This window comes from Leptonychotes weddellii, chromosome 13, assembly GCF_054177405.1.
Source record: "Leptonychotes weddellii isolate Sample4059 chromosome 13, ASM5417740v2, whole genome shotgun sequence".
Taxonomy (NCBI): domain Eukaryota; kingdom Metazoa; phylum Chordata; class Mammalia; order Carnivora; family Phocidae; genus Leptonychotes; species Leptonychotes weddellii.
Window position 1 is genome coordinate 48260820 of NC_138381.1, and position 15167 is coordinate 48275986.

Consider the following 15167-nt stretch of genomic DNA (forward strand, 5'->3'; position numbering starts at 1 on the left):
CACCAAGGCCCCCCACACACAGTCTCAGGCTCTGACCCTGCATTCCTTGTTCCTTAGGGCTGTCTCTCTTCACTTCGTAAATGCTGAACACAAAATTCATCCGGAGTGCGCTTCCTGTCTTCCCCCTGAATGTGCTCATCACTCTCCCGGTTTCAGCTATTTTGGAAATTTGTTTATGTTTCCCAAATTTGTAACTCCAGTGTATATCAACCCCTCAAGCTTCAGTGTTGCATAGCTAAGCAGCCACCCAACACCTCTTGTCTCCCCCAAATCATATTTCCCTTAGGATTCCCTAGTTGATTACCATTAGGGCGACAAGGCTTCATCACCCCATCCACAGTGTGGCTGTTCTCCCTCCCTTGCCAATCCTGGAGGTTTGGTTTTAGTAGGGGGACTAGAGGGTCTTTTTATCTCATATAATTTCCATGCTTAAGACTTTTCCATGGCTCCCTATCATCCATTGGGTAAGCGGGGAACTCTCTTCAATGGCTTGCAGGCCAAGGCCCACCTGTTCAGCTTTACCTCTGCCCCTCCCTCAGTGCTCTGGGTCCCCAGCTGCCCAAATCTAAAAGCTGTCTCTCTTCTCAGTGCCTTTGCTCAGGCTAAACACCAAGCTAGGGATGCCTCCTGCCTCCATGCCTCCACTAGCCCATCCCCCACCCCCATGCTCAGATGTACCTCCTCCGGAAAGCCCTATCTCCTTTCCCCTCTCCCTCCCCATTGCTCCTCAAATTCCCTATGCATAGAGCTGTCTCTGCCCTTTCCACACTCTTTCCAGCGTGATCTATTTATCTGTCTGACTTTCTAACAGACCTCAAGCCCTTCAATGGCACACACTGTGCCCATGTAATTCCTGGTATCTTGTTGAAGGAATAAGTTTTGAAACTAACCAACGGACTCATCTACAAAGTTTATGTTAACCAGAAAAATAAATTAGCCACAGCATTCCAGGCCTTATGCATTCTGATTCTTTAAGGTTTTACCATGCCTAGCATCACTTTTTAAGTTACAGACCTGACTAATTAATTAGCTAATATAGTCTTAGCTGGGCTATGATTCCTTTTGGGTTTCTGTTTATAATACTATTTGGGCTGATTTAGGCTGACTTCTTTTTACTCACCTGGCTCCCCCCTACCCCCCCCCCCTTGTATAGGATAAGAGGGAAAGGGGGAAAAAAACGGAGAAGGAAAGGAATTTTTTAAAACTCCACCCACTTACTTTAAATTCATGTGGATTTGCCACACCAAATTTGTGTGATTTCAAGTTGGGATTATTCATGTAGAGACATTCTTATTTACAAGTGTGTCCTCATGGAAAAGAATTTCTCCAACCAATTGCCCAGCTGCTTCTCAAACACATTTGTGATCCAGACCTACTGTCAACAAAGGGTCTCCATAGAAAACATGGATCTGTTTTATTCCTGGCTGGCAGTGCTTGTTCTGCATTTTACAAGAGTGAATTTTTTTTTGGAGCCCAAACTCAGTGGTTAATGAATAGAGAATAAATTCTCAAGTAGAAATTACCCCATAGGCTAAAAGCTTCCACAGGGTTAAAACACGCGGGGAGGGCGCCTGGGTGGCTCAGTTGGTTAAGCGACTGCCTTCGGCTCAGGTCATGATCCCAGGGTCCTGGGATCGAGTCCCACATCGGGCTCCCTGCTCTGCGGGGAGCCTGCTTCTCCCTCTCCCACTCCCCCTGCTTGTGTTCCCTCTCTCGCTGTGTCTCTCTCTGTCAAATAAATAAATAAAATCTTAAAAAAAAAAAAAAACCACGGGGGGAAATATTGCTTTATTTGTAAAGAGCAAGTTTTCAAAAGCTTAGCTAATTGAATTTTTTCTCCCAGTCCATACTCAAGGAGTCTTACTCATAAAAAATGGTTATGCTTCAATCCGTATCTCAATTTACATGAGCTATGAAATAATAACATCATACACATCACATAGAAAAATACAGTTCTTGAGCCTTTGAAAGCTGAATGACATGAAATTAGTTAACATTTCCCTTGGTAATCCGGAAGAAAATAACTGAATACTGTGTTTGAAGTCCACTGCAATTATATTCCACATAAATAGTTACTGTTGGAGAAAACCATCGGAGATCTTCCCCCGATCCTGCCCCAGTCCCCCTCTGCAATCTCTGCCTCTCTGCAGCGCAGAGGGAGTCTGGAATAATGGCACACCACCGCCCTGGACAACAGGAGATCCATTGCTGGCCTGGCCTTCACTTTGCCACATTCTCCACCTCTCCATGCCTCTGCACCCTCTTCAGCCTTGAGACCACTCCCAATGAAACACACCCACAAAAGGATGCTCTGTGATGTCCTTCTGGCATCAAAACCTTCCTCTTTGTGCCCAGCGCCATGCAGAGCAAAGTAAACTGAGCATTCCAGAAGGTTAAACATAAGACACATTATACACGATTTCCTTTTCATTACTGCCACTTCCTCTGTGGTTACTAATTTCAGGTTGGCCAGACCTTAAAAAAGACACTATGCAGTGCGCGTAAGCACATGCATGAGGGCTGGGGCAGGGAGGGAATTTTTTTTTTTTTAAGATTTTATTTATTTATTTGAGGGAGAGTGAGTGAGAGCATGAGAGTGGGGAGGGCCAGGGGGGAAGCAGACACCCCACGGAGCGGGGAGCCCGATGCGGGGCTCAATTCCGGGACTCAGGGATCATGACCTGAGCCGAAGGCAGATGCCCAACCAACTGAGCCACCCAGGTGCCCCAGGGAGGGAATTTTTTTTTTTTTTAAAGATTTTATTTATTTATTTGAGAAAGAGAGATTGAGAGACAGCATGAGAGGGAGGAGGGTCAGAGGGAGAAGCAGACTCCCTGATGAGCAGGGAGCCCGATGCAGGACTCGATCCAGGGACTCCAGGATCATGACCTGAGCCGAAGGCAGTCGCTTAAACCAACTGAGCCACCCAGGCGCCCCAGGGAGGGAATTTTGAAGGTCACTTCAAAAGTAAGATGAGAATAAAACAGAAAGGAACTAGGATGCACCCACCTCGCCCTGCTTAGAAATACACAAGGCTTGAGGCAGATGAAATCAGAGGGAGAGCTCCTTTGCTTGCCACCCACAGGCTGCAGGGACACGCCACAGGCAACACTTGGCAGAGTAACCCTGGTGATCTCATCCACAGACAGTCACAATGATGACTGTGCACAGCTTCCGTAACTCAACCTGAAACTAGGCAAACCCCATTGCAGGTTTCATTACCAGCCCCACATTCGCTGCCAAGGCTCACAAGCCTTCTGGGGGAACCCAAGGCCAAGTTTCACTAACTTGGATGCTATTACCAGGCAAAATTAAAGTGGAATTAATCTGCCTCCTGCACACACTCTAGGTTTATCAGTTCATTTCAGATAAAGCCTGAAAATTCCGCATATGAGTTGTCCACAACTCAGAGGAGGCAAAGATAGATTTCTGAGCACAATCGACCAGTATTTCATCCTAGGGCCACTGAAACCTGAGCCTCTGTTTTTCACCCGCATTGCTAGACTGCATTCCTAGTTAGGAGCATTTGGTTCCATCTGGCCGTTTCATTCCCGGTCAGATAATACCAGACGTATCTATGTAACATACAAGCCACTGTCAAATAGCACTGAGCCATCTCCCCGAGACAGCTGTTTCACACAAGGGCTTCATTGTCTGAGGAAAGCTTGTATCATTTTACTTCAAGTGCTGGGGGAACAAGCATTCTGTCAGCTGCCAGGGCTTGGAGGAAACCTCACTCACTGTAGATTTTCATTATTTGGTTACCAAGCCAAAACCCTACTATGGACTGTTCGGGATCAACATTTAAAACAAGAACTGAAGCCCTTGCCCTGCCTTTATTTTATCAGGGCACATAATAGCTCCACACACCCAAAGAACGTATGGTTACACTTTGCAAAGATCATCCGACGTTACCAGGCGACCACAAATGCCCCTTCTTCTGCCCCTTGTCGCGCATATTTAACAGCTTCAGGTAAACCAGGAAAGTGTTTTCCAGTCCCGGAATGCCAAAAACAGCGTCCCTAGGAAGGAGCTGTCAGAGTCAGGGCAATGGCATCATAAAACAATTGGTAACTGAATAATTATTTAAAATCGGATGGCTCCTTTCATTTTTAACGCTCTAGTCAAGAAAGATGACTGCAACCGCCCCACACCCTAAATCTGGACCTCATGCTGCCATTGAGCGAATAGGTTGTGTTCCTAGCTTCTTTTTTATCCTCCACCAGCACAGAGTATTTCAAATTCAGGAAGATAGTGAATGAAATATCTTCTTATAAGCGCGATGAATTACTATGAACATGATGATAGAGTGTTTGCTCCACTATTTTCAGCTGCTGCAGACTTTTTTTGGCGGGGGTGGGGGGCAGGATTTTTCTTGTGTGGTAAAATATACATCAGATCTACCATTTCAACCAGGTTGAAGTTCACAGTTCAGAGGCATTAAGTGCATTCGCCAAACATTTTTGAATATTTAAGAACTGGGATAATTCTGGGCGCCTGGGTGGCTCAGTCGTTAAACGTCTGCCTTCGGCTCAGGTCATGATCCCAGGGTCCTGGGATCGAGCCCCACATCGGCCCCTGCTCTGTGGGAAGCCTGCTTCTCCCTCTCCCACTCCCCCTGCTTGTGTTCCCCCTCTCGCTGTCTCTCTCTCTCTGTCAAATAAATAAATAAAATCTTAAAAAAAAAAAAAAAGAACTGGGATAATTCTGGTGCCCCCCCAAAATAAATTAAGCAAATATGATCAGACTCTTCCTTTCTCAGGGTGCCTGGGTGGCTCAGTCAGTTAAACATCTGCCTTCAGCTCAGGTCATGATCCCAGGGTCCTGGGATCGAGTCCTGCATCGGGCTCCCTGCTCAGTGGGGAGTCTGTTTCTCCCTCTCCTTCTCACCCTCCACCCTGCTTGTGCTCTCTCTTGCTTGCTCTCTCTTAAATAAATAAATAAAATCTTAAAAAAAAAAATCTTCCTTTCTCTTACTCTAAACTACTTCTCCTTCCATGATGATTTTGAAGACTATGTCTCCTGGGAGGGATCTATCAAGGTGTCACCTACATCATATACCTTGAATGTACCTCCTTGTATGGGACCCAAAAACACATAAGGTGGCTTGGGCAAGAGATAGACGTATCCGGGCTCGACTCATTTGTCAAAGCTATTTTTCTGGGTGTACACAAATTTTCTTTTTTTTAAGCTGGTTACTCCGACATTGGCTGTGACTACCAGACAGGATTGGCCTCTCTTCCTCCTTTTTTTTTTTAATATAAAAAAGAAAAGGCTAAATTAGAGAATGAGTAAAACAAAGGTCCTCTACAGCTCCAGGCCCAGTTATCAGAACAGAATTGTGGTTGCCAAGGAGCCAGGGACAGATATGTATGGAGAGCTTTAGAAGACAGCACCAAGTGACACACAGAGTATTATTATCTTGTCAACTGTTATTCATGTTGTATCTGTTCCATCAGACACTTCTGTGTTCTGTGACCTTGGACAAGATACTGCCAGAGAGCTGTTTTGAGGGTAAATAAAACACCTGTCAAAGTCTCCAGCCCACTGCCAGGGGTATTGTAAGGACAAGATGAATATTCTCTCATGTGCTTCTAGTGTCCCTTCTTCCCATGGAGGGTGGCTACAGCTCTCTGGTCAGACACTCACTGATTCGAGTTTGCCTCATTTGAAATTGGCAACTCTTTGCCCTGGGAAGTTTGGCCTGGTAAGTTATCTCTGTGCTATTTAGAATTCTGGAATGCTGGTAGATTGAAGCTCTTGGGGATGAAGGATAAAGCTTTCAAGTGCTTGTCAAATGGAATCGTGTCCAAAGAGCTGGATGGGACATAGAGGGTTCATCTGGATTATTTGGCTGACCAACACAGAAGTCCTTTCTACCATTTCTGTGGCAGGTGCTCATCTCTCTCTGTCAGATCCTTGCTTCTATCAGAAGAGCTCATCACCTCACCAGGGAAGCTCCCTTCCTACTTTTGGCAAAAACAACTGCTAGTTACTCATTGAGTATTCTGTTACTCTTTGAGGAGGAAAGATTTTGCAAGATAAAATACTTTTGTAAAATAGAATTTCCAAAATATTTCCAGGACTCAAATATATATTCACTGATCCCCTACTATGTACCAGGAACCATCAGAGGGGTGGTGGATATAAAGATGAATGAGATAAGAATAATTTCTGTCCACAGAGAGCTCATTTTTCGGTGGAGGAGAGAGATACATAGACTACTATAAAATCGTGGTAGAAATAGCTGATAGACAACTGAACAGGCTATTATGAAATCACCAGGGAGACACACCCAATTCAGCCTGAGGGGAGGCATTCCGCAAACTTCCAGAAGGTGAGGCCCAAGCTGAGACTTGAAGGAAGAGTCATATTTTCTAGGCTAGATGGCTTATATGAATAGATGTTACTAATTTGAATCAGTTTTGTACATTTAAAAAAGCATACATAAAGGGCATTTACACCTAAACTTTGTGTTAGCTGTTTGATCTACAGCTATAAAATTATATTTGAAAAAATTAATAATTTGGACTTTTCACCACAGACCATTGGCTTTAAAACTGTATTCTAGAAACCCTAGGATCTTTTTGAGGCCGGGGGAGGGGATTGGGGGGTTGTTAGGGACTTTGGTCCAAGGAGCAGTAGAGGCTGAGCAGACAGAACTCAGACCATCACCAAGACAGCTTCACCGTTCTTTCTGTTACATTTATTGGTGTTGTGTGTAATTATTTTTAATTAGAAAAGAGGGTTCTGATATTAAAATATGTTTCAAACTACAAAGGAAGACCAATGCCCCAGTGAAGCAGGTTTCATTGCATACTTGCCATCTAAGACTGATTTATTCAGTTCAGTACTTTTAAAGCAAAGTACTAAAAAATACTCCCACCCCTAGTTATCTCTGCCTGTTCTGCAACCATGATCACTGCACCTCCCCCTGCAGGCAACAACCTGGTAAAATAAAGTGGTAGATCTGAGAAAATGTATCACTACTCTGAAGAAAATGTCCTTCAGGTGTATAGGTTATTAATGGTGGAAACTTCATGTACAAAGGCAGCAATTATTATTCTTTAGAACAAATCTTGTTATGGCAAAATACCTTCATATGGGATAGATTTGTTAAGTCATCTTCATAAATCAACATTTTAAGTAACATGTGAAGTAAAATTCTATAACAGTGAATGAATGCGTTGCTACTTCATGTTCATTACCTCGAGACTTTTCCAATACTGTACATTGCTAAATACAAAAATGCTTCTCTTCCATCCCAAACACAAGATGAGAACCTGGTTTTCTGACAAAATTTTCACCTTTCAAATACATGTGTTTGTGTCAAAACACATTAACTTGTTTTCATAGCTCCTTTAGCATCACATAAGATTTTCCTAAATTTTTATACAATGACTATCCTCATGCATCATTATAAAGCTGGGTTGAGAGAAGTAGATACAGTCTTAGATGGGGAAAAAAAAACAGATTAAAAGAAAACAGATGAGCAGCTTTCCTGGATCCTATTGGAAGTCAACCAGGAAACTAGAATGAGTCCCGAATTAATGAGTTGAAGGCATTGAAATCTGAAAATTAGCTTGTTCTGTTGAGCAGTGCACCAGAGGCTGTTGCTCCTTAGACACTAGCATTTTTCCTAGGAAAATCTAATAAGCTTTGGGTATACCCACAAGGGGAAAGGAGAATAAGAAGATGCAACTGCTAAGACTTCTTACTGAAAATTACGCCATCCATTGCTGCTGGATGGTGCCTCCTTCACCTGTCACCAGGGCAAAAAGCTAATTCTGCTTGTGGATCAACACTCAGGTGAACTTGCAGAGGCACCAACTGTTAGGGGCAAGTGTCAAGGAGATTTACTTTTCCACTGCTAAGTTGTTTGCATTTATAACATGAAAGGACAAGAGGAACATTACAGAAACCTACTTATGGATTTTCTGACCTGTTCATAAAGACAACACATAAGCTAGTTAGCCAGTGGATACGGTTCAGGCAGGAGGAATGAATGCACAGAAGAGCTGAGAGCAAGACACAGCAAGGAAATCCCACAACCTGCTTTGTTATTTTCCAGACTCAGTTTTCATAAAAAATACTTCCTTTATGGAAAACTCACTGGCCCTTGACATAATTAGTTTGTTTCATTTAGTAAGTCTATTTAACATGATTTAACGTAGGCTCAGGGTGTAATTACTAAGAAATTATTGATATTTTTATTAGGGATGATAATATATGATGATTATGTAAAAAAAAATCCTTATCAGTGGATACATAGTAAAGTGCCATGATGCATGCCTTGGACTTTAAGATAATCTGGCAAAAACGACAAGTGGGGGAAGATAAGAAAAGGAGACTGGCCCATTGTGTTGGGCGATGGGTACATGGGGGTTCATTGTACTAAACTCTATACTTTTGTGCATGTTTTAAATTTTTTACGAGAAAAAGTTAAATGATTTTAAAAATAGGCCCCCAAAGTCACATCATGACAATACTCTTGCAGGTGGTTCCCATGCAAAAATGAAGACAGGCTTAAATGCCTACCCCTAAATGCCTAAATTTCTTTGATTCAAAAATATCATCAGTTGGAAGATCCACCACTCACTTAATAATAGTTTTTCAGAGGAAAACAAACACACAGCATTAAAATACACACTGATTATAAACTATATCCCAATTTCAGAATTGTTGAGAATGTGGAAAACATGCCTCAGAATTGGGTAACCTGGTCATTTCGTTGTCAATTATTTACTTTTTTTTTTTTTAAGTAAGCTCTATGCCCTACGTGGGGCTTGAACTCATGACCCTGAGATCAAGACTCCCACCCTCTACCAACTGAGCCAGCCAACCAGCCAGCCAGCTACCTATTGTTGTCAATTGTTAATAGGAATGATTGTGTTAAAAAGCAAAGTTTGAAAATAATGGTGTGCAAGGCCTCCGTTATTTATCTTACTTATTCATCATATCTTATCACTTATTTCAACCCCGCTAAGTTGAAATTTGTGTTAGTTCATTTAGTGGCTGAAGGTTTGCCTCCCTGAATCCCATGAGAGAAAGTGCACGCTAAACGGGTTTATGAATGTTAATAAGCATGGTCTCTACTGGCCTACGCATTATTGGCCTTGTTCTAATACGTGGACCGATGCATTGGGCATTTAATTCCCTGAGAATCAGCGCCCCTTCAGAAATTTCTCGGTAAAGAGGAACAGGTGTAGAAACTGGAGGCCACCCCCACGTTGGGCTTGATCTTTTTCAGAGAAGAAAGGATCTAGAGCTACCTAAGGCTCTGCACAGCGGTTTTCTTTCTACTGGGCAGCGCGGGGGCCGGCTAGACTCGCGGCCGGAACCGCCCCGCTGTCCCGCACGTCGCGGCGGGGGTGTGGAACCGCAGCTAGACAAGCGAACCAGGCAGGGAAAGAACCACGACGTCCACAGACGCCGCGTCAGCCCCGCCCGGAAGCGCCGGGTGCGCAGGCGTGCACAGCGGCCATTACTTACTGTCTTCCGGCAGGTTGTTTTCCCGCTCTTCTCTCTCCATCTGCTGGCACCACCCTTCCATGCGGTCCCGCTCTGCCTGGAGAAGCTTCAGAAACCAGTGGCCGTCCCGGTGGCACACTGACCTTTGGACGGCCTCCAGGGGGTCTTCAGTGATCGAGTCAATCCAGGGATCCGGGGGAGGCAGAATCGAAGGGTCAAAATCCGCATCAAAGTCGTCGTCGGCGGCGCAGGCGTGGTAGTGGTTTCCCGAGCCCTGAATGCTGACCGTGGAGGTGCTGGCGTCCCGGGAGAACTGTCTGGCCACTGGGCCAGGGCACGAATTGTCCTCTATAGACTCCAGAGAGTTTTCCAGATTATCGTGGAAGTCCAGGTCGGCCTGTACTGCTGTCGTCACACTGTTGGATCTAGTGAACCTGCGGAAGCTTGGAGGAATAGAGAAAGGAGAGTTAGTTCAAGGCTCTTTCTCGATGCAAAAGCATTTCGACTTTTCCTGGTGAGTGTGACCATAGGAGGCCTCATCCTTTCAGTCTGGGGAGGTAGGCCCCTGATGCAAACATACCAGTTGCCGTAGCTCTAATATACAGAATCACAGATCTCTCGTTTTTGTTCAATACCATATTAAAGCATATCTAGTGACATTTTAGAAGCAGAACAATGTGTATAGCTATCGAAGCCAGTATAATGTCCCATGTTCAACTTCCTCCTCAAGTCTGGGGTGGCTTGAATTCTGGTAGTCAGGTTGCTGAGAAGTGAGGAAACAATTCAATTCTATCTTTGTCTGCATCATTTGCTTAGAAATCGGGGAGACAAAACCAACCCAACCTAGCCCAAGCCTCTTGTGAATCCTGCATAATTACATTTTTTTTTTTCCAGGGACAGTTCTTACAAGGTAAGACTTTATGAAAACAAACTAAAACGTTATGAGGTTCCTCTTAAAATTAAAACTCCGTGCCCTGGTAAGGATTCACCTGTTTCTTTATCGAATAGGTCATTGTTATCATTTGGGGCAGAGCCTCTGGGGCAAAACAGTTCACAGTTCTAGAGTTCTCTGGTACCATTCTCCTCTGCACCTTTAATTTCCCTTCCCACAGTCCTTGCACCAAGATGATAAAAGACAATTTGTTCACAGATTCAATCTGAGCATTTTATAAGGATATTCATGTAATCGATGTTTCTCAACCAGATGGCTCTATACATCTCTGGTTGACCCCTACAATGAAGGTCAGAGGGGTGGGGAAGAACAGAGGAGCAGTGAATTCTTTCTCAGACAAGGGGCAAGGGAAAGGTGTGGGCCTGAAGTAATTTAAAACTCAAACAAAACTTCATTGGCTCCTACAGCAGGCAAGTGACAATGACAGAGAATATAAGTCCACTGAAGGAGGCATCATGTGCCTGTTACCCTACTCTGTACTTGTTTTTTTTAAAAGGTAACTAACTTCCTGATCTAATATTTTCTTTTTTTCCTTGTGAAAAAATATACATGACATAAAATGTACTATTTTAACCATATTTCTAAGTGTACGGTTCAGTGGCATTAAGTACATTCACAGGGTTGTGCAACTACTACCACCATCCATGTCCAGAACTTTCTTATCTTTCTCAGTTGAAACTCTGTACCCATTCAACAGTTCTCCAGTGTCCCAGCTTGTGGCAATCACCACTCTACTTTCTGTCTCTATGGAATTTGACTTCTCTAGGTCTCTCATAGAAGTGGCATCATACAGTATTTGTCCTTTTATGATCGGCTTATGTCACCTAGTATAATGTCTTTAAGCTTCTTCCGTGTTGCAGCATGTGTCAGAATTTCCTTCCTTTTTAAGGCTGAATAATACTCCATTTTACGTATATACCACATTTGGTTTATCCGTTCGTCTGTAGATGGACACTTGGGTTGCTTCCACCTTTTGGCTATTTGAATAATGCTTCTTTGGACATGGGTGTACAAATATCTCATTGAGACCCTATCTTCCATTCTTCTGGGTAGAAATGCTGAAGAGAAATTACTCTATCATATGGTAATTCTATTTTTCATTTTTTGAGGATCTACCATACTGTTTTCCATACTGGCTATTACCATTTTACATTCTCATCTGCAATGCACAAGTGTTCCAATTTTTCCACATCCTTACCAACACTTATTTTTTGACCTTTTGATAGTAGACATCCTAACGGGTATGAGGTGGTACATTTTCTTTACTGGCTCATGATCATTCCATGTTAAGTTCGTTGATTTGCCAGTTGATTTTCAATTGCTGTTTCTTATTCAATAGTGCCAGTCTTCCAGGACTGTGCGCTAAACAATGTCAATATAACATTTAATAAACCAGATTATGTCTTTTTTCTTCATTTTCCTGGAACACTTATTAAAGCCAATTAATATTAATACTTTGGTCCATGGAAAAGAAAAAGTGACCAGAACAATACAGGTAAGTTGTTATTTGTAAGACTGTAGAAAGACTAGAAGTTACAAAAAGATGAGAGTACAATCATCACAATAAATCTGTTTTTTTCCCTAGAAAATAAATGTCAAGAAAAAAGGTGGCTGCATTGTTGATCTCAAAATAATCAAATATAGTATGATTCATTTTATGAAGATAGACCGGCCAAAAAAAGCTGGCCCATCTCATCCTTTGCTGTTTTCAAGAAATTACTTCTGTTGAGGGTATTTTACCTGGTCATTTTATAAGTTCTTTAACTCTAGAATGGGCCATACAAAAAAAAAAAAAAAAAAGAATCACATAGTGTGAAAGTCTGAAAACCATGTTACAGGTATCATACTAGAGCAAAAGGAAGAACAGTTTTGCTAATGTGATTCTTCCAATAGCCACTTAATTCTTGGCTGCAGTAGGCCTTTCCTGTATTCTTCTTATTCATCCCTCCCCCGCCCACCCAAATGTTAAATGTCATCTCCTGAAGCTCAGCTTTCTTTCCGGACACATATGTGTGAGTTGGATGACTCTCCCTGCAACAGTTGACATTAACACAAAATCTCAACTATGAAAACACTAGGCTTCACTTTCCAAGATCCTGTATTGCCAGGGGCACTACATTCTCCAGACTTAAAGGACTGCCTTAATGTTTTCAATCGCAGCAAACTTGCCAGAGATAGAGTCTGTTCCACATACAAAACAGAGTGACCTCTCCTGGGCCTCTGTTTTTACCTACACAAAACTGTACCACCAGCATTCCTGACAGAGGGCTCCTGGCTATGAATCTTGTAAAGTATCCACCTTCTTAAGAAAAATTACTTGGCAGTAGATTAATAGAAGTTTGCAGTTTAGTCACCCAGAAAGAAATAAAAGTTAAGTAAAATTAAAAAGGTTTGGGATTAAAAGCGGTGCCTTTGAACTCAGGCAGCCCTGTCCAGGCTGCACTGTTTCTCTCAATTAAGTTCCTTAAGCAAGTGCTTTCTTCCACCCAGAGCTTTCAAAGAATGTTCTGCTCTACAAAACGTTTCATGTCTTTCAAGTGCAAAGTTCCCTTTGAGTGAAGAGTACAATCAAGTTGTTATTGCTGTTTTAAAACTCTGATAGGAACACAAAAGGAGTCATTGGATTAATTTCTGTATTTTTAAAAAGAATAGATCAGTTGCTGGTAGATGGTATAAACCTCTAAGCTGAATCCAGTGGCTTACCATTTCCAAACCCACAATCCCCAGACTTGAAGCTTCTTCGGTACTTCATGCCCTGAAGGCACAATGTGTAATAATTACAACTTCTGAAAAGGACTGGCTAATATTCTGGCCTAAGGAGCAGAAAACCATGAAACCAAAGACTGGATCAACCAGTATGGGACACAATACCTGTCTGTTTTGAACAGCAAGAGGAAAGTCACTTGGTTGCATTCACTTCTGCTATTGCTTTGTGCCCCTCCTTTTTTTAAAAAATTTTTTTAATTTTTAATTTTTTAAAGATTTTTTTCTTTATTTGACAGAGAGAGAGACAAGGCGAGAGAGGGAATACAAGCAGGGGGGGAGTGGGAGAGGGAGAAGCAGGCTTCCTGCGGAGCAGGGAGCCCGATGCGGGGCTCGATTCCAGGACCCTGGGATCATGACTTGAGCCGAAGGCAGACGCTTAACGACTGAGCCACCCAGGCGCCCCCCCTTTTTTTCTTTAATTTTTATTTTACATAGGCTCCTTGCCCAACGTGGGGCTTGAACTCACAGCCCTGAGATCAAGAGTTGCATGCTCTACCAACTGAGCCAGCCAGGCACCCCATGTGCCCTTTCTGTGAAACAAGTTTATATGTGTAATTAGAGGGTTTTCTGCCCCCCTCACCCACCCTGCCGCGACTTTTCTGTACAGCGGGTTACAAATCAACACATAGATGGTATATCACAGAGGCCCTTCTTGTTCCCCCTGTTTGATGGGGCTGCATTTAAACAAAGTTTAATGAGCAAAATGAGCAAAAAACCAAAGTGCAGTCAGTATCTTTAGAACGTCCATGCTTTGGCCTTGTAAGTCGTTCAGCTGTGTGAGACCCAAGGCATAAATTTATCTTGAGGAGATGAACTCAGTCATTCTGTTACTGAACCCTCTGGCCCCTGGTTATCTTCTTCATCCCTCTTATTCACATAATGGTTGCTTTTCAGGGCTAACTCTGGTTTCAAAGGGAGAAACACTAGTTCTGTGCTGTGCTTGCTTTCTTCGTAGGAGGCTTTAGACATTCTTCACTAAGCCTGCTGTCAAGGCTGAATAGATGTGGGATCTGAAAATGCTACTCTTCAAAAGTGCAACCATCTGGGTATTTTGTGAAATGGCACCCTTTAACTGATGCAAAAACCCAAGACGTCTCATTATATAAAAGGTAGATCAAAAGCAAGGTGTGGGGGTGAGAGGAGATTGAGATCCAGAATTAAAACTTTCGAAAAAAGAGATTCTCTCGTTCTTGTCAGATCAGCTTCGCAGTTAGAACAGTGAACGGAGGAACCCAGGCAGGATGCAATCCTGGTCACAAATGCAGGCGGAAGCGGCTCTCCTGCTCCCCATTCCGATATGGTCAGCACTGTCCTCGAGACAGATTGTAAAATGACCTCCAAACAAGCGTCCACTCATTATTCAAAAGCCACCACATTCATCGCTCTTTTACCTGACTGTCTCTTTAAGCAAAGGAAAATAGAATAAGTTTTCTACATAACTACTCTGTCCCAAGTAATTGTAATGCAACTGCCAATTAAAGAAAGGGAAAGAACAGGGGGGCCTGGGTGGCTCAGTCGTTAAGCATCTGCCTTTGGCTCAGGTCATGATTCCAGCGTCCTGGTATCGAGCCCCGCATTGGGCTCCCTGCTCGGCGGGAAGCCTGCTTCTCCCTCTCCCACTCCCCCTGCTTGTGTTCCTTCTCTCGCTTTGTCTCTGTCAAATAAATAAATAAAATCTTTAAAAAAAAAAAAAAGGAAGGAACATTGATGACAGTGGGCTTGTTATTGCTGGATCTCTTCGGAGAGGGCCCAGCACTTGGCCAGCCTCCTTCAGGCCCCCTGGGCAGGTGCTAGTATCCCTGATGGGCTATCACTATAGGAACCTTGGTTAGGAGTCTCAACAAAACATCCTCGAACTGACTGCGCCCCAGCAACTGGAGCCTTAGGTCACTCCTTGACTGTTGACCCCAGGTAACTAATAAAAGCCTGAGAGGTCTCACCCATAATTTGTTTTTATTGTCTTATTTTGGGGTCATAT

At 43.2% G+C, this 15167-nt stretch overlaps 1 protein-coding gene across 19 annotated transcripts in view; it reads right to left on the reverse strand.

Annotated features, from left to right (window-relative positions):
* The window catches only part of DLGAP1 (DLG associated protein 1), a 305491-nt gene that overhangs the window by 18637 nt on the left and 271687 nt on the right, over positions 1–15167 (reverse strand). For all 19 annotated transcript variants that reach the window (XM_081801561.1, XM_081801559.1, XM_081801560.1 and 16 more), the window contains one exon: positions 9493–9914. In XM_081801561.1, coding sequence (XP_081657687.1) covers positions 9493–9914 — 422 coding nt within the window. The remainder of the gene's footprint in view (positions 1–9492; positions 9915–15167) is intronic.